This window comes from Sciurus vulgaris, assembly GCF_902686455.1.
Source record: "Sciurus vulgaris genome assembly, chromosome: 12".
NCBI lineage: Eukaryota > Metazoa > Chordata > Mammalia > Rodentia > Sciuridae > Sciurus > Sciurus vulgaris.
The window spans coordinates 107085039-107110102 of NC_136473.1; the positions used below are offsets into that span (position 1 = coordinate 107085039).

Below are 25064 nucleotides of genomic sequence, written 5' to 3' on the forward strand. Positions count from 1 at the left end.
TCCTTCAATAGTGTTTTTGTCTCCTTTGTCAAAAATCAGATGACTACCTGTCTCGTGTCGTCTATTCCAATCTATCTATTTGATCCAGGTGTTATCTTATGCCAGTACCATATTTTTTTGTTGACGTATGACTCTGTAGTAATAATTTGAACTCAGGTACTGTAATGTCTTCCAGCATTGTCTTTTTGGTTAGAATTGCTGTGTTAGTATGTACTCCACCCACCCACCAACCGTGGCCCAAATACCAGATAAGAACAATTGAGAAGAGGAAGAGTTTATTTTGGGCTCACGGTTTCAGAAATCATAGCTGATGGTTAGCCAGCTCATTGCTCTGGGACTGAGGTGGGGCAGAACATGGCAGAAGAGTGTGGCAGAGGAAAGCTGCTCAGCTCATGGCAGCCAGGAAGCAGAGATCAAGAGAAGGGTCAGGGCAAGATACAGCCAGAAGGCATGCCCCAGTGACCTACATCCTCTGGCCATGCCTTGCCTGCCTAGGATTACCACTCATAGTCCAATCAAATTAGTAATCCATCAGATGGATTAATCCACTGAGAAATTACAACCCCCATGATCTAACCATTCTTAAAAGCCCACCTCTGAACCTTGCTGTATTGGGGTCCATACTTTCAGAACATGGGCTTTTCAGGGGATAGTAAAGGTCCAACCATAACAATTGCTTGACTATTTTGGATCTTTTATTCTTCCATATAAATATTAGGATTTTTTCTAGTTTGTGAAGAATGTCATTACTATTTGAATGGGGATTGCCTTGCATGTGTAGATTGCTTTTGGCAATATGGCCATTTAAACAATATAATTTGCCAATCCATCAGCATAGTTGGTCTTTCCATCTTCTAGTATCTTCTGTTCTTTCTTCAGTGTGTATAATTTTCACTATAGAGGTCTTTCACTCCTTGGTTGGTTTTATTCCTAATTTTTTTTTGAACTGTGGTAAACGGATTTCTCCCTAATTTCTTTCTCAGCGGGGTTCCTTATTGGTGTGTAAAAAAAGCCCCCTGAGTTTTGCATGTTGATTTTGTATCCTGTTATTGTGTGAATTTGTTTATCAGCTCTAAAGTCATCTGGTGGAAGTGTTTAGAGTCTTAAAAGTACAGGATAATAAAGAATTATTCGACTTCTTCCCTTTCTTATTTGTACTTCTAAATTCCTTATCTTTCTTAATAGCTCTGGCTTAAACATTTCCGAGTACTGTCCTTGAATAGGAGTGGTGAGGAATGAACTATCCTTGTCTTGTTTCTGATTATAGGAGAAAATGCTTTTAGTTTTCCCTCATCAGTACTGATGTTGGCTATGGGTTTTTCATATATTAGCCCTGTTGTTTGAAGTAAGATATTTCTATATCTAGTTCTTTACGGGTTTTTATCATGAAGAGGTGTTGAATTTTGCCAAAGGCTTTTCTGCATCTATTGAGATGATATGACTTTTTATCCTTAATTCTGCTGGTGTGGACACATTATGTTTATTGATTTGTATATATTGAAACATCCTTGTATCCATGGACATGAAATCACTTGTGAATCAGGTATCTGATCTTTTGTCGTTGTTGAACTTTGGTTTGCAAGTGTTTTCTTGAGGATTTTGCATCTATGTTCATGAAGGCTGTTGGTCTATAATTTTTTTTCTTTGTTTTTGCTGTTGTTGTGTCCCTTTCTGGTTTTGGTATGGGTAATACTGGCTTCATAGGATGAGTTGGAAGCATTCTTTCCCTTTCCACTTCATGGATTAGAGAAGCATTGATGTTAGTTATTCTTTAAAGGTCTGATAAAATTCAGCAGTGAATCCATCTGGTCTTGGGCTTTTGTGGTGGGAGACTTTTTATTACTGCTTCAGTCTTGTGGTTGAGATATTTGGTTTTTATATATTTCGCTTTGTTCGATTTTGTAGACTGTTTCTAAAATTTGTCCACTTCTCTTCTAGATATTCCAACTTATTGGAACATAAATTTTCATACCTATTCCCTAATAATCCTTGTGATTATAATACCCCCCTTTTCCCCTCTATTTTATTAATTTGGGCCTCTTTCTTTCTTTCTTTTGATTAGTTTAACTGAGGGTTTTTCAAATCTTATCTTTCAAAGAGTAAGCTCTTGGTTCCATCAATACTCCACACCATTCTTTTCGTTTCTATTCATTATTTTCAGTTCTGATCTTTATTATTTCTTTATTTCTACTCGGTTTGGATTTGGCTTATTCTTGTCTCCCCTAAGAACTTGAGATGCTTCATTAAGTTATTTATTTGAAATCTAATTTTCAAATTAATAATTTATAGCAATGAGTTTATAGCACATACAGCTATAAACTTCCCTCTTAGAAGTTTCTTCCACACACACACAATTTCTTCAGTGATGTACTGATCATTTAAAATGCATTATTCAATCTCTAAGTCTCTTTATAGTTTCTGTAGCTATTCTTGTTGATTCTAGTTTTATTCTATCATGATCTGACAAAATGCAAGAATAGTTTTGAACTTTTTTATTTGTTAAGACTTGCTTTGTAGCCTAAGATATCATCTATCTTGGATAAAATTCCATGAGCTACTACAGGAATGTATTCTGCTGGTGTTGGATGGAATATTTTGTAGATGTCTGTTAAGTCCATTTGATCTATAGTCTAATTTAATCCTTATGTATCTTTGTTGATATTTTGTCTGGATTACCGATCTATTTCTGAGAATGGGATATTGAAGTCACCCACTATTATGTATTGGGCCTCTCTATCCTTTAGTTGAGTAGTATTTGTTTTGTGAAATTGGTGCATATGCATTTATAATAATTATCTCTTCTGGTGGATGGTTCTCTTTACAATATGTAGTGACCTTCTTTGTCCCTTCTGACTAATTTTGTTTGAAGTCCTCTTTGTTGGATATGAGTGTAGCTGCTCCTACTTGATTTCAGATACCATTTGCATTAAATATTATTTTTCTTCCTTATGCTTTCAGTCTGTGTATGTCTTGCCAGGAGATGTGTTTCTTGCTGGCAGCAAACAGTTGGGTCTTGTTTTTTAAACCAGTTACTACAGTCTGTGCTTTTAGTTGGGAATTAAAGACCATTTACATTCAGGGTTTTTTATGACAGTTATATACTAATTCATGTCATTTTTGGTATATTTCTAATATTTGATTCTTTCCTATTTCTCATTTGCATCTCTAATAGTGAAATTAATTCTTCTTTGTTCTTGTGGTGTATCTACTTTCCTTTTCTGTGCATAGGATTCCCTTAAGTCACTCCTGCAATGTTGACTCAGTGTTTATGAATTCATTTAGTTTATGCTATTTTGGAAGTTCTTATTATCTTCTTTGATTATTTTGGAAAGCTTGCTGGATATAGCAGTCAAGGTTGATAGTATTCCAGGATTTGAATATATATCATTACAAAGTTATAACCCATGAATGTATAATATGTCAAAAATATATCTATTGTCACATATGACTAAAAAGAACAACAACAACAACAACAACAAAAAACATCAAAATACATCCATGTGCTCCTGGCGTTTAGAATTTCTTGTTATTCTAATGGGCTTACCTTCATACATAACTTGGTGTTTCTCTTTAGTGGCTTTTAATATTCTCTTTTCTTCTGAATCTTTGAAATTTTAACTATAATATGTTGTGGAGAAGTCTGGCCATGTCTATTTGAGGTTCTAAATGCCCCCAGTACTTGAGTGTTCATCTTATTCCCAAGATTTGGAAAATTTTCTGCTATTATTTCACTGATAGATTCTCCATAAAATTAGCTCGTATCTCTATTTCTTCCCCAAGATCTGTGAGACTTAAGTTAGGCCTTTTAATGTTGTCCCAGAGATCTTATATATTCTCCTATTCATAGTTTGTTATTTTCTTTTTATTATTGTCTGAATGCCCTTTTCTTCAACCTCTGAAACTTTGTCTTTTACTTGATTTAGACTATTGGTTAGCTTTTTATACTGAGTTTTAAAATTTGACTTATTGGAGCTTTTCATATTCCAAGATTTCTGTCTGGTTCTTTTTCAAAATCTCTATCTGTTCATTAAATTTTCTTATTCATGTCCTGTACTGTCTTCCTTAGTTCATTCAGTTGTTTTTCTGGGTTCTCTGGGAATTCATTGATGTCTTTTACAATCATTCTTTGAATACTTTTTCTCTTTTATTTTTTATTGGTTATTTTAGCTATACATAATATTAAGATCATTTGACATAATTATAAAAGCATGGATATAATTTGTTCCAATTCAGTCCTTGATAGTATTTCCCCCTTTCCCTCCCACCCTCCCTTCCTCTGTTCCACCTCTGTCTACTTTACTGATTTTTCTACTGTTTACTTATAGTTTTTTAAAATTAGTGTCCATGGATATATATGACGGTGAGAATCACCTTTGGTAATTCATATATGTACATAGGAATGTTAGGTCAGATTCATTCTTACTGTCTTCCCCATCCCATCCCTTCACCCCACTTTGTCTACCCTACTGGTTCTTTCTTCTATTTTTTTTAATCCCCCCTCCATTTTAGATTAGCTTCCAAATATCAGAGAAAACATTGACCTTTGACTTTTTGGGACCAGCTTATTTACACTAAGCATGATAGTCTCTAGATCCATTCATTTACTGGCAAATGCCATAATTTCATTCTTCTTTTATGGATGATCAAGTACTCCCTTGTGTTATATATACCAGATTTTCTTTGTCCATTCATCTGTTGAAGGGCACCTAGATTGGCTTTATAGCTTAGCATCACTGTAATATGATGATTTCAACTCTTTTAGTTATATACTGAGGAGTGGGTAACTGGGTCATATGGTGGTTCATTAGTAATTTTTGAGGAATCTCCTTGCTGCTTTCAATGGTTGGAATTTGCATTCCCACCAGCAATGTAAGAGTGTACTTTTTCCTCCACATCCTCACCAACATTTACTGTTATTTATATTCTTAATAATTGCCATTCTGACTGGAATGAGATGAAATCTCAATGTAGTTTTAATTAACATTTCCCCTAATTGTAGAGATGTGTAAAAGTAGTTTAAAACTACTTTTTAAAATATATTTGTTGACCATTTGTATTTCTTCCTTTGAGAAGCGTCTTCTACTTTTGTCCATTTATTGATTTGGTTATTCGTTTTTGTGCAAGTGTGTATTATGAACTAGAAAAAACTCTTATGAAATTCATTTGGAATAATAAGAGACCCAAAAGAGCCAAAGTATCCTTAGTGAGAAAAGCAAAGCTGGAGGCATCACATACCACACATCAAATTCACTACAGAGCTATAGTAACAAAACAGAATGGTACTAGCACCAAAACAGGCATGAAGACCAATGGAATGGAATAGAGAAGACACAGAGACAAACCCACATACATACAGTTATCTGATACTAGACAAAGGTGCTGAAAACTAGGTTGTAGAAAAGATAGGCTTTTTAACCAACAGTGCTGAGAAAACCGGAAATCCATGTGTAGTAGAATGAAAAGTTTACCCTTCTTGGCCTGCACAAAGTCAACTCAAAGTCAATCAAAGACCTAGGCATTAGACCAGAGACCCTGCAACTGCTAGAAGAAATGGCCCAACACTATCACGTTGGCACAGGAACTGACTTCCTCAACAGGACTCTGCAAGAAGTAAAATAAAAAACAAGTGGGATAGCATCAAATTAAAGAGCTTCTTCAAGCAAAGGAACCAGAGTGTGGAGAGAGCCTACAGAATGGGAGAAAATCTTTGCCAGGGCTCCTCAGATTGGGCATTAATATCCAGAATATACAAATAATTCTTTGACCAGAATTTAATCTTCTCTTTGGAGTCAGCTGTTAGTGAACCGCGAACCTCACGATGTCATGCTGCCCTGTTCTTTCATATTTCTTGCACTTCTATGTTTAGATTTGCACATCTGTTGGATTAGAGTTCTCTTCCACCTTTGAGTGAGCGTTGTTTAGGGCACAGCTTTCTCTTGATGATGTGTCCTGGCATCTTGGATTGTTGTGAAGTGTTGAGGGTATCTCCAGGTTGGTTTCAGAGCATAGTTTCTCTGCTACTTGTTTTTGGGGGAGTAGAGAGTAGTTGCTTCGACACAGTATATGTTGCGCCTGAGCCTGAGGATCCCACTTTCTCTGTAGGTCTCGCAAGAGTGGGGTCCTTCCAGAGGATCAGGCAGTTGTGTTGTGGATAGAAGAGTACACGAGGCACGTCCTATGTGGTTACTCTTCTGTGTTCTAGAGGGTTTGGGAATGACTGGCATGAGGCCCCGCCCCTGCGCGGCCTCCTTGATCTTTGCTTGTTTCTCTCTGCGTCTTGTAGGGACGGTTGTCCAGGAGCGGGTTTTCCGGCCCCCCAGCCATGCCTACTTGGGGCTTTGTTGTGGGCTAGGGGTCTTTTCTCTCCCATGATCTGTGTTGAAGTACTCGTGGAGGTTCAGGTGGGTCGGTTGTGGGTAGTCTCTAAGCTGGGCCTGGAGTGTAGCTCTGCAGCAGAACTGTAAGTGCGGAGCTGGATCCCCAGCCCCTGAGGTCATCACAGAAGAGGCGAAATGAGCCACAGCAGTAACAGCAAGCAGCAGTGAACCAGGTAGGCAGCAAACCCCGGCACCGGCTGTGGCCCCCACAGCACTAACGACCACCACGGGAGTGGTGGGGACAGAAGTTACCTAGACTGAGCTGTTTAAGGGATGGTAAGATACAGTTCATTCAGAGAGCAGAAGATGAGAAGAGGAAGGCAAAAGAAAGGGGGAGTATTCAAAAGGCAAAAGAGAGAAAGGCAGAAAGTAAAGGCCACAGTGACAGAGAAGACGAAATAAAAACCGAAACAAAATAAAAGAAATCAAGAGAATTTGAAGGAGAAGACAAGGAGTAACCCAAACCCCCAACTGTCCGAACAAATGGAAAAAAACAAAAGCACCCCCAAATTCAAACAAAACAGAACAAGGATTTAGAAAAAAAAAAAAAAAAAAAAAACCCGACAACAAACATATGGACTCATCAACAAATAGAAAAAGCCAGATGAAGACGGGAAGACCAGCTCTGCTGAGTGGCTGGAGCTGGACACAGTGGGCATTCCTTCCTGGTGGAGCTGACCCGGGGTTCTAAAGGCAGTTCTGGTGGCTGACACCAGGCCCCAAACGGGTGTTCCAGCAGCTGGCGATCCCTCCGGCCAGTGTGGAGGGCACCCTGGGAGGCTGCTGCCAAGCCTCCCTGGGCACCGAGATGGTGACCCTTACCCCCGAGGGTGAGCGAGGCCTCCCAAGACCTGGGCCCCAGAGGTGCTCACCGCACCTGTTCAGTTTCCCAACTCAGCTGGTCACCTGAGCCGCCAGACGCAAAGGGAAACGCATGCCCCTCCCCTCCAGATCGCCCGCCTCACCTCGCTGCATTCGACTTCCTCGTGCTCTTTGGATGGCGCTCTCCTGGGGCCACCTGGGCCCCATGGTCAGCACAGGCCAGGACAGCCTGGCAATGTTTGCTGAGATCTCCGGTGGGGCTGTTCTTCCATTCTGAGCCACCGGGAAGCTGGAACAGCTCTATTCTGCCATCTGGGCTTCTCTTGTTTCATTTTTAAAAAATTAACCTGATATTTTCTTGAACTCCTTTATTTAAAATGTTTGTTTCCTGTTAATTCTGCTTCTTGGTGTTCATTCTCCTGTGTGTGGTTTTTGGTTCCTGTCTTTCATCCTGGTTTTTTCCTCCAGTGTCCAACAGTGTCCCTAGCTGAATGGTATCAGTAGTTTTTTCAGCCCACACGAAACTCCTGATTTAAAAAAAAAATTTTTTTTGAAATTTTATTTTAGTTGTAGGTGGACACAATACCTTTATTTTATTTTTATGTGGTGCTGGGGATCGAACCCAGGGCCTGAAACTCCTGGTTTTAAACGCAACAATGAATTTAAAGCCCCATTACTAAAGTCCTAGACGCGGTGACTGTGTGTGGCCTGGAGGTCGGTTATCTGTGGAGGTGCTGAGGTTGGTTGCCTCTGGCTCTCAGCCCAGGAAAGCGAGGTTCTTTCCTCACTGAAGTCAGCAGAGGGAAACAGGCCCAGAAGTTACCTGCGTTTACTGGGTCAAACATTAAGGAGCAACAGAATTCTGTGCTGTGGATTTACGCTGTAGAATGGAGAAGAAAATTAAAAGTGCTACTGAAAAGCCAGATTGATCTGTATTAGAAAGAGCACAAGGAGGATGAGGGAGGAGAACGGGAGCGACAAGATCACACCGTGTCATTTGCATGGCTGTCCAGGGCACAGTGGAACCCATTACTCTGTATGATCAAAATGCACTAATAAAAGATAAGTCAACAAAAAGAACAGAGAGCAATTCGCAGGCAAAAGACTTGAGAAGCAGGAAGAGGAGAGAAAGGAAACCAGAGCCAGTGAGGGTGTCAGGAATGTTTTGGGGAGGTTTGGGGGCAGTTACCGTGACAAACAAGACAAGAAAGGAATCCCCTTTGACCTTTACAGAGGAGACGTCAGCAAAAATTTAGGTGACTTTTGAAACGTGCTTAGTTATGAAACTGGTGCTTATTCTGAAAGTGACTCCTCAGAAGCTGTGGCAGCATGTCCTTGCTTCAGGTCCTCTTGCAGGCAGGGCCTCCTGTGTGGTCTCATTCCAGCAGGCCTTATGTGTCCTGTCCTGCAGGGGGCCAGCTGCTGTCTCTGCACCCTTGCAAGCAGGCCTGGACCTTGGTGTGTTGGTACCACTGGCAGTTGAATAATCTGGCACCTTCCCAATATTGCTTCATTGTTATCAAGAGGAAACAGTTGAAAGAAATTCTATACTGCAGTCTTAAAATTCAAAATGAATTTATTACATGTGAGTTTTTCTAAACCCAGACAAACAAAACAACAAAACTTGACCTTACCTGAACTTTAGATAACAGGTCAGTTGTCGTGCGTTATCTGAGTGCCGAGTTTCAGAGGCTGCTACCTGAGAACTCCAAGGAACTCTCAGTGGTACTGTGCCAGGCTGCTGGTGTGGCCAACTGTACGCTCTGGAAGGACTCAAAGCTAGAGTAGGCTTTGTGGGGAACAGTGCCTCCAGCAGACTCCTACTTCAGAGATTGGTTAGCCTCTGAGTGCAGCTACTTCTCTAGTTACTTGAGGAGTTTCCTGTAGGAAACATGATCTAATTGACACTGTTTCTTTCCATTATTACACTTGTTTTTGTGCTGCCGAAAGACTGGCTCCCTGAATAGCTTCTCACTCAGTGCATCTCCAAATTGGGCTCTGCTGGTAAGAATTCTCCTTGGTGCACAGGGACCCATTTTGAAATCTCTTAGGCACAATAGCTATGCAAAGTCCTGGCTACACAACATCCATTGCAATTTTAATCTCAACCCAAGGAAAGTAGCAGAATTGATCAGGAAACAGATTTCCTTACCCATACTTCTTATCAGAATTTAAATCCGGAAATGCACTTGGTGTACCAAGAAATGAATGATTTTCTTAATTTCTTATAGAAATTATATGAAATTTTGGAAACAAACAACAAGAAGCTATCAAAGAACTAGTAAGTAGTTGAAGTATCTGAGAAATCAGACCTTATGATCCTATCATTTAACCAAATAATTTGAGTTCTTGCTTCATTCACTCGCTCACTCCTTCATTTAGTCAGGCAACCAGGGTTTACTGAGCACATGTAATGGGCCGAGGGTAGGAAAGCAAAGACGGGTAGACCATGATCCTTGGGAAAGGGCAGAGTCTGGTGGTGTGTCTGCACATGCCAGTAGACAGTGGCCCTGCTGTGGGGGTGTAGAAGAAAGAAGGGAAGAGTGGCAGTGTACTTGAGTGGCAAGGTCAGAATCCTGAAGAAAAAGACGTTTCCCTGGACCCAAGATCGCTGTATTATTTTGGTTTTGCAAGGATGCGCCAGTATCATGGGAAATAGACTGGTCGAGAAACAGCAAGCAGCACTTTGGGAAGGAGAACGCCAAACTTTGTTTTACGCCTGCGGGCCCAGAGGACATCACACTCCAAATTCTGAGCGCCCATCACCAATTTTCCACGACATTCAGAGGCTATAACTAGTGTTAGACATGTTCTAGTCTAAAGGGTACATAGTTGTGCCTGGGGTTTCAGGCAGGAAGCACAGAGTGTGATAAGGGAAAGAACTGGCTCCTTTTACAAAGCCTTCAAAAAATCTCTAGCCTTGGGCCTAGAGCATGCATGGAGCATTTACACTTCAAAGGGAAGTAGTTAGATCCTAGGGAAACTCATTTACAATTCAAAAGGCAGGAGTGGACGGTGCTAAGGTGCTCACCAAATTCCCCAAGACCAGCTGACTAGAAAGGGAGGGGAACTTTCCCAGGCACCAGTTGAGAATTTCAGTGTCCTCGGCCTATTCTGCGTTCAGGCTTGGGTTAGTTACCTGTTACACCAGGAGGGTGGCTTGCAAGGAGAGTATTTCTGAGCATCTTCAGTGACTCCACTTTCGGAAGCAGACAGTGGAGCTCACGGACCTCATGCTGAGCATCTTGGGTCTGTTTTCCTCGTGTGGGCCACGCCGGGCTCTTGGGAGGTGCAGAGTCACCTGGTGAGGGCCTGGCACAGGGGGGCCCTTAGTGCCTGGAAGTTGTCAGTAAAGACGACATTGTATGCATGACCACATTGTGAAATGCTGCATGGGTGCTTTCCAATTCAAACAGGAAGCACACGGTTGAATAAATGAAAGGGTGAGTCTGGAGACGATAGGTCAAAATATCTTGGCACCGTCTCAGAAAACCCAGCACCCACTGATGCCATTTATGTATCAGCAGATTTTGATTTCTGTGCTTTTAAAGAATAGAGGCTTAGGAATGGCTGCGTCATGTTAGGTTTTAGATCAGTATGGAAATTACAGTTTTCTTGACTCAGTCCCTTAAAAGGGGGTGTCTGTTTCCATATGGTTATTGCAGCTGTTTACTGAAGGCTCACTAGGTCACCAACTCTGAAGCACTTTCTGTGCCATGCCTCACTCAGTCCTCACAGTTACTCCCTGAGGCGAACACAGTTCTCACCATTTTACAGATGAGGCGACTGAGGCCCAGAGGTGGTGAGGTAGCGCTCCAGCCAGGGCACCTGGCACTCAAGCCTAACTTCGTTTTATTGGTCAGCTCATTTCAGTGAAAAGAGGTGTGAGAACCTTCTATGTGTAAGGCCTGTGCTCAGTGACAGAATGACAAGGAAACAGCAGGGGACAGCTGACCCTGACTCACATTCTAGCCCAGGACTCCTCACACTTACTAAAGCGGAAAGACCCAGCGGCCAAAGTCCTGGGCCTCTTTCATTCTTCCATTTTTTCATGTATTCACCCGGCCAACAGAAATGACAGTCTGGAGGTCGAGAGAGGTCAGTGAAAATAACACTGGACCCTGAGGTGTGTCGTAAGGGGGCCGTGGAGACACCCCAGAGTAAGGCAGAGTGGTGTCCTCACAGCTGCTGGGGGCTGTGCGAGTTCTGTGTGACATGGAACGGGAGGATCTTGTGGAAATACTTTGGAAATTGTAAATCACTGTCCCGGCATCAGTTGTCACGGCGCTTATGGACTAGCTTGCTTACCGAGTTTAATCTCCTCAGGACTCATAGAACACGAAGGTCGTGATGTGGTCACTGCGTTGAAGACCAAGCAGGCCATCCGGAACGTGATCGCTAAAGCTCTGAAAAATCTCACCTTCCTTAGGTCGAGGGGCATTATTGATGAGCACGAGGGCATCGAGATGAATAAGGTAAGGAAGCAGTTCCCTGTTGCTTGGCTCCACCTGCCCGGGACCCCAGCCTGCGTGATTTCTTTAACAGGAAGTAATGAGTGAGGTGGATTGGAAAAGAGTGTTCACCGGCGGCTTTGGCCCCTGCGATTGCCTGGAGACTTGCTTAATTCTGGTGCAACCAATGCCAGTTCTACCTGGCGCACCCCATCAGTCAAAGCTGCTTGGATGCAAGTAACAGAAACCAACCCGAGTTAAGCTTAGTAGGGAAACAGGGCTGGTGGGTTTATTTAGAGGACGAGGAGCATCCCAGGGAGCCAGGCCGTGTGGCCAGGCTTCTGGAAAGACCTGATTAACGCCTGAAGGCTTTCCGGATGCTCCGTTTCCTTTCAGGGTTGCCCTCTGAGGCCCCTTCCTCTGACTCACGCTCTAGACCCACGAGGTTTCTCTGCTCCTCCATGGAGAGGTGGAGTGTGTTTGTCGGGTCCCACTGATGGTGGCACTGGAGGTGGCAGCCATGTGATTGCGTGGTGGGGGGGACCGACCTGTGTGTGTGTGTGCTGCTGGGGGTCAGGGAGGACGCGGCTCCCCGGAGAGGAGCAGGAGGACTGCCTAACCAGGTAGCTGGAGAAAATGGACTTTTGAGAAATTGTAAATGTACTTGCAAAAAAATTAGAAATGCGAGACTCAGGGAAAAAAGCCATGCTTGGTCCTGCCTCTCTGTCCATCTAACGCCCAGACTGCATCTGCGCCTCCTGAGAGCTGCTTCTCCTCCCACGGGCAGGTCTGCGTCCCCGCACACACCAAGCAAGCGGAGCTCTGCCCCGTGCCTGCACATGTAGATCCCTGAGCCTGGCCCTGGGGACACGACAGCGTCCAGCCACGGACACCTGTGCTGTGCGTGGTCACCCGCTGGACTCAGTCCCCTCTTGGTGGCCTCAGAGAAGAGTGAATGGGGGGCAGGGAGTGAATGTCACAGGGAGGGACCAAAGGGACACTTTTCTCCTTCATGCTGCCTGAGGAAAGAAAGGAATACTTTGTAGTATTCCTCAGGTGACACTCTCACCTTCTGTTTTGTTTCTTCTTTTTAAATGAACCCTTCTGAAGTTTGTACAAGACAACTGGATGCTCGGTGCCCATTAATTAACATAAATAGCAATACCTCTTATGAGCAGAGACTTACTGTTCCTCCAGGTGTGTTGGAAGTCGATCACTCAACAGGCACCTCTTGAATGCCTGCCTATTGGCTCTCCCAGGTCACAGGACATGGGGAAGTTTATTCAATGCAATTGAGGAATACATGCTGGAGACCTACTAAGTGCTCTGGACTCCTGCGATTGGGATACTTACTGAATGCAACACTGACCCTTAGGGTCCACGGTTGTTTTTCAGTTAGTCATTTAGTCATCCAACCAACAACAGCCAAGCAATAGGAGGGGTAAGAGAAAAGGAGAAAGAGCAACACTACAGTGTGGTGGGTTCCACGTGCCGGTGCCACAGGAATCAGGGGGACAGCGTGATTTTTCTCTTGCGGGAAAAGAGGTTTCTCAGAGGCCACGGGCTAGGACTGTATCCCCCCAAGTTAGAAAGCCTTAGAGAAGCGAGCCGTATACAGGAACAAGAATGGAGAGGCGGCCACAGTGGGTGGTGGGGCAATCCACGCAAGATCAGGACATCTGAGCTTAAGATGAGCTAGGCGCCAAGCTGTGGGTCATGCAGATGGCAGGTCCATTGGGTTCAGAATCTGTGAAGATCGTGGGGAGCCCACAGCCAGTGAATGGCAGCTTGGATGGGAGGAGCTGAGCAGACTCAAGGTCAAACCTGCAGTTTATTTAGTGTTCCTGAGGGTGTTGGTCTACCTAGAGCCCATTTTCTCTGATGGAGCCTGATCACCATTATGTTGGTTGGTTGTTTTTAGGTACTTCTTACGAAAATAAAAGCACTGAATAATTTTCCAATGGCAATCCCACCCCCTACTCCTGACAAGTACCTTCCTAATATCATCTGGATGGAAAATAAAGATGTTCTCATCGAGTTCTTCAAGGTATCGCTTCTGCCTGGCTCGGGCTTGATGTAAATATTAAATACGTTCCCTCACTTTTTTGCATTATCTAATGTACAGAAGCACATCCAAAGGGAAATCCTATACTGGCCAGTTCAAGGAAAAACAAAACAGAGGCCCAGCAAAGCCAGAGGCAGAGTATTACCTTATGATACTGAAGGGCAAAGACAGTTTTTCACCATGGTTCATGTTCCCAAGATGAGCCATCTGTGTTTGCTGATGATTACCAACGGTGTTCTATTTTGTTATGGAGTGCTAGACTTCCAGGTGTGTACTCTGGAAGAAACACATTTTTTTACCAAGGAAGTCAAATTTAAGTTCCTGTAGGGCCAGGCAGATAAGATAAAAGCAGAACCAAGTGGTGTAGTGCAATAGGGAGCAGTGAGGACTGCGGCACTTTCTGGAGTTCATCTTCTTACTATAGGAATCTGGACCTTTTCAATAAACAGCTACTGAATATCCTATATATATACCAGAGACTGTTCATCTAGTATGCTTCCCTTCATCTGTAAAGGTCTCAGAACAACCAAGGCAAGGTCCTGTGGCCTTTTCTGCACTGTTCCGTGGTACTCTGCCTCTGTCTCCTTTGACATTGTCACTACACTCTGTTGGTGTCTACCCAACCTAACCAAAGATCTTCTGGAGGCAAGGAATATGTTTAGGTTACCGTTATAGCCCAAGCCCAAAATGAGGGCTAAAAATGTTTTCATTCAGTAATTTACTAATCAATCCCATAAAGCTTTTATAGGGTGCTTATATCATATATTGTATTAGGTACTAATCACAAAATTTATAATTTGTTCGCTTGTCTCTTTATTTCTAAAATAAAGACATGGTTATTTATGTTAAAGTTAAGAATCCAAGAATAGAGTTTGTGTTTTTATGCTACTTGAGAACAATTTTTAGGTTTAAAATCTTACTTCTATCTAGAAAAGTAGACTATGAAGATTTCGTATTGACTCTCTCTCTCTCCCCCTTGTCTCTCTCTTTCTCTTTCTCTCTCTGTCCTTTTTTCTTTCCATTCAGGAAAGAACCAAACTTGCTTATTTTGACTATGGAGATGTCATTTGTAGAGAAGGGGAAATGCCACAAGGAATCTACTTGATTATTTCAGGAATGGCAAGTGTAAGGAGCTACTGATTCTTAAGACATATTTTGAAATATATAATTGTAACATAAGGAGAAATTTAGGAACTAAGAAAGTCCAAGTTTCTGTCAAAATCTCTTTTCCAAATGAACCTTGTTGTTGGACGATGTCTGCGACTGAGCTGATGTCACAGTCCCTGCCTGAGAGTGTGACCTGGTGGACAGCCCTCCTTCCTCGGCAGTCCTGGGAAGAGGGGGTCTGGTGGGGACTTAAATTTCACACCCCGTTGGGGTGCAGGTTCAAGTACCTGGCCTCCTCCTCAGCAGTGCGGGTCATTTGTTCAACAGATACTTACTTCGCTCGGACCCTGGCGCAGGCACCCTTCATTCTGGGCCTCTGCCTTGGCCGAGCTTTTCTGTAGTGCTGAAATAGAAGGTGACAGACCAGGACCAAATAAATTGTGCAGGCGGAGCGCTCCTAACCCAAGGTGCTCAGGACGGGAAGTGGCTTGGAGTTGGGGCTTTTCTGGGTCCCGGAGCGTTGGGAAGCCTCGTTCTGTACAATGGCTAGCTCGGAGGTGGGACCCGCGTCCAGACGTGGCGTCAGTCATGTTTTGCAGACGCCTGGTGCGCACGGGCCACAGGTGGTTCAGACGGGCCTGTCAGCGCACCTGCCTTTGACCGTGGGCCCTCGCTGGAGGTCAGGCGTGGGACTTCCGCCGTGGGGTCCCGGCAGTGCGCCCAGAGGAGTTTCCCAGGCGGAGGCTGGGGAGGCCCCCCCCCCCGGGGCGGAGTTCGCACGCGGTGCTGGAGAAATGGAGAGGTTCCTGCAGTTAGAAGGGGCGGCCAGGAAAGGGCCGGGTCTGCCATTCACCCTCGGGAGGGTCCTATTTTGTTTCTCTTTTAGCAGAGATTTCAGTCTCTGCTCTGGGGTGGAGACCGGGCAGGAAGCCCAGCCTCCGTGAAGGCGACCCCTCCTTCCCTTGGCCTGGACGGCCAGGGTTCAGTCCCTTCCCTGGGACCCTCCAGGGCCTGACCGCTCTGCTTGAAGTGGGGTTCTGTCCCCTCGCAGCTGCACAGCTCGTCCCCCACCTTCGGAATAGACAGTAGTCTGAGGCCTGGTAAGGAGGACAGGACCCTGTTCACCGAGTACTGCACCAGCGGGGACGTGATCGGGGAGCTGAGCTGCCTGCTGAAGCGGGAGGTCAAGTACACCGCCATCTGCGAAACCGCCTTGCAGGTGAGGAAGCCCTTCTCCGAGGCCCGCGGACTCCGGCCTCCCCTGCCGGGCTTTGCCTGGCCTGGCCTGGCTGTGCGCTCTGACCTCCCCCGAGGTCTCCCTGTCCCTATTCATTCAGTAGAGGGAACGCCTGCCTTTTGATGTCATGAGGGTTAGAATATGCACACTGAGCCGCCACATATAGGTGCTTAATAAATGATCACCATTCTGAGAGCAGTGTTTCTAAAGAATTTTTACTTTGCTTTCAAATTTCCTTCCTGCCATTTTTCACTGGCCGTCAGAGGTGATTGGTTGAACAAATGGGCAGTCTGACCCTCTGTTCGGACAGAGTCCCCCACCTGCCAGGGCTGCTAGGAGCAGCAGAGAGGAACCAGGTCTTAGGGGTGGAGGAGCAGAAGGGAACTTGCCTTATAAACTTGACACCCCCTCACTTCTGGAAGGGCAGAAGGCATGGATTGAGTCACTAGCTGAGTGATTTCTTTCCCTCCCTTTGACTTGAATTCTGAAAGAGAGTGAGCAGTTTGCCTCTGGAAACCGGCTCTTGAACTGACCTTCTGTGACACTCGAATAAGTTCTAGGGACCTTAGTTCCCAGATCTTGGACTCTTGAACCATATTCTTCCACGTGTCCGTTTATGGTCTGTGATGAGGTCTAGGTCTTTAATTCAGCCACACGATTTGTCATTGTACACGGCCAACGACTGTTCACGACACAGACACCTTTCAAGGGCAGCGTGCCACAGTGGTGCTGGGGTGACCGTTCCCGACCAGGTGGAGAGGGAGTCTGTGGGCATCAGGCTGGCCACACGCCTGCCGCTTAGCTGTGAGTCCCTGTCCTTTCAGGCCTTCTTCATCTCCCTGGAGGACCTGTACGAAGGCTTCGATGTCTTCTGGCCATCCCTGGAGTACAAGATCTGGCTGAAGCTGGCTCTCAGCACCGCCTGTCAGTACTTTGAATCCAGCCTTGCTGATGAGGTAAGGGGCACGATCCTGGGGACCAGTTTCTAGGGACTACAGCAGCTTTCACCAAATGTGTTTCATGTTCTCCAAAGACGGAAGGGAAGCCTGTGTCTGATCTTCCAAAGAGGGATTGCTAGGACGGTAACCGCCCTCTTCCTCAATCCTCCTGTCCCCGCCAAGTTCTCCCAGGCCACCTGCAGTCGTTGCTGGTGGAAGGACAGCAGGTTCAGAAGATGTGAAATAGGTAGATCCCCGCGCCCAGCGCCCCATGACTGGACTGAGCTAACGAGCACTCCGGCCGTATTTTTCAGTGTGTGAACATGGACCTCCTGACCTTTCAAGGGTTTGTTGAAGTCTTCTTCCCAAGAGGGGTGGTTCCGGTCTGTCCCTGGAGAGGCACACTTTGCAATCCTGTGTTTGTGCCCTACTGGATAATTATCCTCACCCCCACCGGAGTCAGGGTCTGGGGAGTGACAGAGAGTGACAGACCAGAGCTCAGCCATGTCACTGAACTGAGAACTGGGATCCTGACATTGGGTTAAGAAGTTAGCATGTCCTATGGGCCAGTCAGAATAACCATAGCGGAAGAGCAGGGAGATTGGGACCCTTCTGCTTCCCTGGACAAATTTTAGAGTCTGATTTGAGACTCTGGAGGGGAGAATTAGGACCAATGAATACAGACATGACTTACTAATAAGGTGAATGTTCTTCATGATTTTTAAAACTCCACAAGCAATGCAAATTCATTCAATAAATGAGAAACGACATACATAAAGCATTAGAAATAACAATAACCGTTTACTGTCCATCTCACTCCCCAGAGAATCTATTTAATACTGTGTTTTCTTTCTTTCTATGAAACCTCTAGCCACTTAGGACTTCTTAGAACCTCTGGGCACTGAGAAGATTGTATTCTCCCCTCACTTTCTTCTCACTCGCAGAATTCAAAATATACATGCATTTTCAAACCTAAAGAGCTTATTTTTAAGATTTTTTTGCTGGTTGTAGAAGTTTAGGTGCAATTTTGCCAATTTTCTTGTTTTGGTGCCCCAGTCTTGCTGGTACCCTTAGCAAGGAAGCGTCTGGTTCGTCTGACAGTGACTGGCACCTAGGCCAGCTCAGAGAGCTGGGGCTCCTTGGGCTGGAGATGTTCCCATGGAGTGACTGCCCCGTCAGGCAGACGTGTCCAGGCTCCGGTATGAGGTTGTTAGTGGTGCTGGGACAAAGTGTCAGACTGGGAGGCACGAACAGAAATGTATTGTCTCCCAGCTCTGGAGGCTAGAAATCCAACCCCAAAGCTGGTTCCCATTCAGTTGTGAGGGAGACTCTGCTTCAGGCCTTCATCTCACCCCCCCCCCCCCACCTTTTTTAAAATTGATTTTTAAAATATTTATTCTTTTTAGATACACATGGTAAAGTGTATTTTGACATGTTATACATACGTGGACGACTCTATATTATTCTAATTAGTATCCTATTTTTGTGGTTCTGCATGGTGTGGACTTCCACTGTGGTGTAGTCATATATGGACATGGGAAGTTATGTCCTGTTCATTCTGCTGTCTTTCCTACTGCCATTCCCCTCCCTTCCCTTCATTCCCCTTTGTCTAATCCAGTGAACGCCTATTTTTCTCTCCTCACCCCACCCCCCATTGTGTGTTAGCATCTGCACATCAGAGAGAGCATTCAGCCTTTGGTTGGGGGGACTGGCTTATTTCACTTAGCATGATGGTAGTTCCATCCATTTACCTGCAAATGCCATGATTTCATTCTTTAAGACTGAGTAATATTCCACTGTGTACATATAACACATTTTATTCATTCATCTGTTGAAGGGCACCTAGGTTGGTTCCATAGCTTAGCTATTGTGAACTGAGCTGCTATAAACATTGATGTGGCTGTATCTCTGTAGTATGCTGATTTTAAGTCTTTTGGGTATAGGCCAAGGAGTGGGATAACTGGGTCAAATGGTGGGTCCATTCCAAGTTTTCTGAGGAATCTCCACACTGCCTTCCAGAGTGGCTGCACTAATTTGCAGTCCCACCAGCAATGTGTGAGTGAACCTTTTTGCCCACATCCTTGCCAACGTTAATTGTTACTTGCATTCTTGATAATTGCCATTCTGACTGGAGCGAGATGGAATCTCAGTGTAGTTTTAATGTGCATTTCTCTAATTGCTAGAGATTTTCAACATCTAGGCTTTCATCTTCACATGCACTCTCTCCTGTTCCAGACTTTTCCTTTTGATGAGGACAGCAGTCATTTAGAACTAGGGTTCCACCCCACTCCTGTATCCACATAGGATGCATTAGGAGGTCCTGGGGGCTGGGCTTCAACATAAGAGCTCTGTGGGGCTCAGCTCACCCCACCAGCTTCCTTCCAGCTCTGATGTGTGGGATTCTGGGTCTGAAATGGGACTCAGACTCTGTCCTGCTGTATTTGGTCTTGACTTTTGTTGCTTGCTCTGCTCTCAGGTGAGATGTTTGCTCCCGGCTAGGTAAAACCCATGAATCACAAAGACTGGTTTTTGTGCAAATAGAAATCCCACGAGGCATGGTTGCCCACCCGGCTCCAGCTGATGGAGAGTCCTGGATCAGGGTGGGGCAACCACATCCAGGGACATAGGACAACAGCTGGAAGTGTCGGAGACCATTCTGAAGGCTGAATTAATCTGTCTGTTGCTACCAGGGTCCGCAGGCCTTCTGACGCCCTTGAAGAACTCAGATCCATGAATTCATTTTCTTCTTGATACCATGCATCAGTTCATATGATTTATGGAAAAAATGTAATTTTATCGTAGGACTTAACGTTTCAGAAGTGTGTGATGCTCAATCATGCTTATGTGGAGACTTTATCAAGCTACAATGAAATGACTATTGATAACGTGACCATGAAATTCGTCATCATCGTGTACGGCAGTGTGATTAATAGCAAGACGGAGGAACCGTATTTGGCACCTTGCATTATTCCTAAAACCTGTGAGCAGGTGAGGAGTGCCATTCCTACAGAGCCAGTAGCTGTTCATGGTGCTGGGTGGCTCACGTGACAATTAATTGCATGGTTCAAAATAGCAGGTAGCGAGAGTTTCAAATGCTTCCAACATCGAGCAATGACAGTTGAGGTCATGGATACGCCAGTTACCCAGTCTGACCATTACACCATGTAAGCATGTATCGAAATGTCACACGGTAACCCCACAAATGTGCATGATTATTATGTGTTGATTAAAAATTAAAAGATATATAAAACTTTTTAAACAGATACTGAAAGAAAATAAATTCAATAAATAAAATAAGAACAAACAACATAAACTCAACCAACCTCAAAAAGAAGTCCATCCTGGAGAGACCCTGCAGCGCTCCCCTGGCCTTAGCCCAACAGTGAACATGTCTCCAGGGCCTGTGTCCTCCGTGGCCTGTTCTGCCACAGGGTGTGAGGCCGGGCCAAGGCTGGAATCTGCCTGCTCTCTGCTGGCTCACTGTGCCTGGGAAGGCTGGGTGTCGTGCAGCAATGGCGCCTGCTCCGCGGATCCTCCCTGTGGTGGGGGTGCTGGAGAAGGGGCTGCCCCATGTGCTGTCCTGCCTGGGCCGTAGGTGCACCTTGAGAGCAGGCTCCGGTTGCCTCGTCACTCCGTGCCCGTGTAGCTAAGGGTGGGGAAGTGTGAACCCCTGGCGTAAGAGGGACAGGAAAGGTCCACGCCACCTGCTGCAGGACCCCTGGGGGATGGCGGGGTAGGACCCAGAAGGAGGAGGCCCAGGAGGCCCAGGAGGCGGTCGGAGCTGACGTTGTTTTCATCTGGTGGTAAGCCTCTTCTCTTTGGGAGAGAACGTTTCTGCCTGTTGAGACGATGGAAGGTGATTAGCAATTTCAGTAATTCAGAGGATTAAAGTAGTTAACGATATTTTATATACATATATTTTTTCAGCACTGGGGAGGGGCACACAGGGCCTCTCACAGGCTAGGCAAGTGCTCTGTCGCTCAGCTTCTGTCTCGGCCCCCTCCCTGTTGACTTAATTTTGAGCCAGGGTCCCGCTATGTTGCCCAGGCTGGCAGCAAACTCGCAATCCTGCTTCAGCCTCCTGAGGGGGAGCAGCAAGGTGTGCCCCCCTGGGCCTGGCTTGAACGCTTGTGCAAGGAAATGGAGATCTCCTCAGCTTTGCCACAAGGCGGGAATAAGAGGCAAGGGCCACCTGCCTGCCATCTTGTTGCTTGAGAGACCAAAGTTTGGAGTCAGGAAAACTTGGATTTTATTTTATTTTTTTAAAATGTACTCACGGTTCATTTGGTTTTTATGCTGAGTGGTAGCCCGATGTACAGATGAGCACAGATCTCCCGTGCACCTGCTGTTGGCTCTCAGGGGGCTGTTCAGGGGGCTGTACAGATATGGCTGCTACAGATACAGCTGCTGTCAGGGTCTGTGTTCATGCTTCTGTGTGGACATATGCTTTTACATCTCTGGTAAATATGTAGGAGTGCAATGGCTGGAATACAAAGCAGGCGTCTACTTAACGCAGAGAAACTTCCAATTTCCCAAAGAAGTGCCTTTCTACATTCCCACCAGCAGGGTATGAGAGTTTCAGTTCCTCCACATCCTCTCCAATACTTGGTATTTTCAGGCTTTTAAATCTCAGATGTTCTAAAAGTGTGTAGTAGTATCTTATTGTGTTTTTAAAATTTTGTTTATTTTTATTTTTACAGACTGCATTTTGATTCATTGTACACAAATGGACTACAACTTTTCATTTCTATGGTTGTGCATAATGTAGAGTCACACCATTTGTGTAATCATACATGTACATAGGGTAGTAATGTCTGTCTTATTCCACCATCTTTCCTTCCCCCACCCCTCCCCTCATTTCCCTCTACATAATCCAAAGTTCCTCCATTCTTCTCTTGCCACTTCTTTTATGTGTCAGCATCCACTTATCAGAGAAAACATTAGGTCTTCAGTTTTTTAGGATTGGCTTATTTCACTTAACATATTCTCCAACTCCATCCATTTACCTGCAAATGCCAAAATTTTATTCTTCTTTATGGCTGAATAATATTCCATTGTGTATATATATCACAGTTTCTTTATCCATTCATCAATTGAAGGGCATCTAGGTTGGTTCCACAATCTAGCTATTGTGAATTGAGCTGCTATGAACATTGATGTGGCTGTGTTACCATAGTATGCTGATTTTAAGTCCTTAGGGGTTAAACTGAGGAGTGAGGATGCAGGCCTGCCTGCCAGGGATTTAAATCTTAACCTGGTGCCTGTCCAACCAGAGGTGTGAGCGCAGGAAGCTTCGTAACCCTCCGACCTTGGGTGTCCTCCTCAGGGTGATGGTGGCAGCCATCTCCCTGGGGTGGCGTGAGGGCTAAGAGCTGAGACAGCATGCAGCGTTTGCAAACAGAGCTGCAGTTATTGCTTGCCTGTGGCTTGCGTTCTGGGAGGCAGATTTTGTGGCGTCAGGAGGCAGACCAGAGAGAGAGGAAGGCAGCCCTGCACCCTGGGAGGGCTGGCTTGAGCCTTGATCCTCACGGGGCAGAGAAAGTGGCCCACTGTTAGCTGGGGATTCCCAGACTAGCTACAAGGAAGCTGTGGAAGTTCCTCTCTGGTTTTTATACACAGAAGACAATTAGCTTGTCTACGACCTCTTGAAACATCATCCAAGGAGATTTCAAGGTGAAGAGACAGAGCTTAGGTCCGAGACCCGGCTCCAGGTCTGGCCTGTTCTTCCATTTTGGGGCCAAGTCGGGAAGCAGCTAACCTCGGCAGCAAAGAATGCGCTTCTGCACCATTGGCCTTTTCCTTCCCCTTCTTTAGATCCAGGGAACTGCAGATGTGAGCAAGCTGCTGATAATCCACGCGGCGGAGCCTACCAAAAGTGAGGGCAGCACCAACGTCATGGGTAAGGAGGACTTGGCTGCGGCAGAAAGTCACTGTGAAGGAGCATTTACCACTCATCATCCTGAGGAGGCGACTGGGGGCAGGCTGCCCCCGGCAACACGGGTCGCCATGTGGTTTCGGGGAGACGCTGTGACCACCTGGCTCCCCTCCTCGGGCGGCTCCCTCCATGCCCTGGACAGGAGGGCAGCTCCTGCTGTGCTCTGGGCCTGCCCTGGTGCTGCGTGGGTGGTGCGGGGACGGGAGGCCAGGTGGGGAGTGGGGGTGCTCTAGAGCCGCAGGCAGCGTGCGCCCCCACCCAGCCATCCACTCCTCCAGATCAGACCATGGAGGTGCACGGCCACAGTCACCGTGCGCTCGGTCACTAGGAGTCGGTCGGCACGAGCCTGCGGACCCTGCTGCTGGGCGTTGTCCCAAGACCAGCCGGGCAGGCCTGTTCCCAGAGATGCCCTGGAGGCGCGCCAGCCTCAGCCCTGCCTTGGCACGCCCTGACCCCTGACGTGCTCTCCCGCTGCCCCAGCGCCAGCACACGCTCCTCTCGTGTCCGTTCACACTGGGATCCACTGTGCCTGATCACACACGGAACAGGATTTGCTCCCAGTCGGGCCCCAGCACCTCCCGCTCCCGCTCCGTTCCCTGGCCTGGGCTCTGCAGCTCTTTCTGTTCGCAGTCATCCTTGGTCTATGGCTCCAGTCTGCACCGTCCCAGGGTGTGCGACTTATGAGACCTGCTCACTTAACATGACGCAATTCTTAGCTAACTGTCCATCTGAAGGATTTACCTGACTTCCAATTGTGTGCAGAAAGTGAGGTTTTATTAGAATGCGTAGAGGTCACCATTTCTCACTTGCATAATTCTTGTAGGAAGCAACCCCACTGTGTGCTGGGCACTAAGCCAAGTGCTGGCTGGGGAGAAGGAGAGACGGGCATTAAAGAAGTCACTGCCATTTTTCCTCAGCAACAGTGCCGACCTCAGGCACTCTTACGGCTCCCATTCCATCCTTGTTCTGGGGTCAGGGGGAGCACTATGATTTGGGGAACCCGGTCTGCATCTGGGTCGATGACCATTACCCCATCCCACAGTCCCTTGAGGTTTGGACCCTGCTGCTTCTGAGTCACTTGGGAACACGGGGCTATGGCAAGGTCAGGGCCTGCTATCGTGGGGCCCCTGAGGACGACTGAGTCACATCACACACGCTGCCAGGAAGCCCGCCCCAGGCCCCACTGTTCTTGGGCCTGAGGCCTCCTGCCTCCACCAGGCCCTGGGGAATCATTTTTATCCGAGGAAACACACACTCTGTTCTCAGCGGGCTTTAGTGAGGTCCCGCATGGCAGACCCGCACTCCTGTTTTCTTAAACATTCTAACATTAGTTGCCACATGGAAACAGAGCAGTCTCACCTTTTAAAAATGCAGATTTTGCATTTTTTCGTGCAGTACACGAGTCGATTAGCAAGCGCATCACGGGTCTCTAGAGGGGACAGAAGCTCTGGGCTGCTGCAGTCCTCACCGCTCCCTCCTGCCCTTACCCAGCCCACTTCCAGCGTTTGTGTGATCGGAGGATCACTGGGTTTTCGTCTGCCCTGTATTGGGCTTTTGTGAGCCCACGACAATCCTCTGAGGGAAGAAAGCGGAGAGAGAGTTCATTTGGCAGGGAGGAGGGAAGGGGTGAGGGCGGACCTGTAGGGAGAGAGCAGGTCTGTGCCTCAGAATATTCTCCTGCTGCCTTTGCTCATAAATTCCTAACGTGTATTTTTTCTGTTCAATGCATGTATTTGGTTTGCCTTAGTCAAGACTGGTCTTCGAATGACCAAGAAAGAATACAACTGGAAGAGAAAAGATATGGTAAGAAACTTGACACTCTGAATAGATGATTCTTTTTGTGTTAAACAGCAGGGCAAGGGTCAATTGTGGGTCAAGGAGCAAAGGGCAGGTAGTGAGGGAAAGACGCTCCTTGCTGCAGCTCATTAATTTGGACAAACTGAGAAAAAGCTCATCTGGATTACCTGAAGATTAAAGTTCTAGAGTATTTATGAAATATGTAATTTTTCCCCACCCAACTTCCCCCTCCCTTGATCTCTTCCCTTGGCATTTAGTTAAAAAGTGAGGCTCCCTCTGTGGGATCACCTGTAGTGTCAGGTGTCCACCTCTGCACTCTGGACTTTGCCCTCCCT

General features: G+C 46.1%; 1 protein-coding gene across 1 annotated transcript in view; it reads left to right on the plus strand.

Annotated features, from left to right (window-relative positions):
- The window catches only part of SLC9C2 (solute carrier family 9 member C2 (putative)), a gene marked incomplete at its 3' end in the record, with an annotated part of 73678 nt that overhangs the window by 45440 nt on the left and 3174 nt on the right, over window positions 1-25064 (plus strand). Inside the window, 11 exon segments of the mRNA XM_079107309.1 lie at window positions 9431-9455; window positions 9458-9484; window positions 11526-11674; window positions 13572-13697; window positions 14742-14840; window positions 15874-16041; window positions 16884-17015; window positions 19800-19985; window positions 22812-22896; window positions 24680-24735; window positions 24784-24823. Of these exon segments, the coding sequence (XP_078963435.1) occupies window positions 9431-9455; window positions 9458-9484; window positions 11526-11674; window positions 13572-13697; window positions 14742-14840; window positions 15874-16041; window positions 16884-17015; window positions 19800-19985; window positions 22812-22896; window positions 24680-24735; window positions 24784-24823 (1093 nt within the window).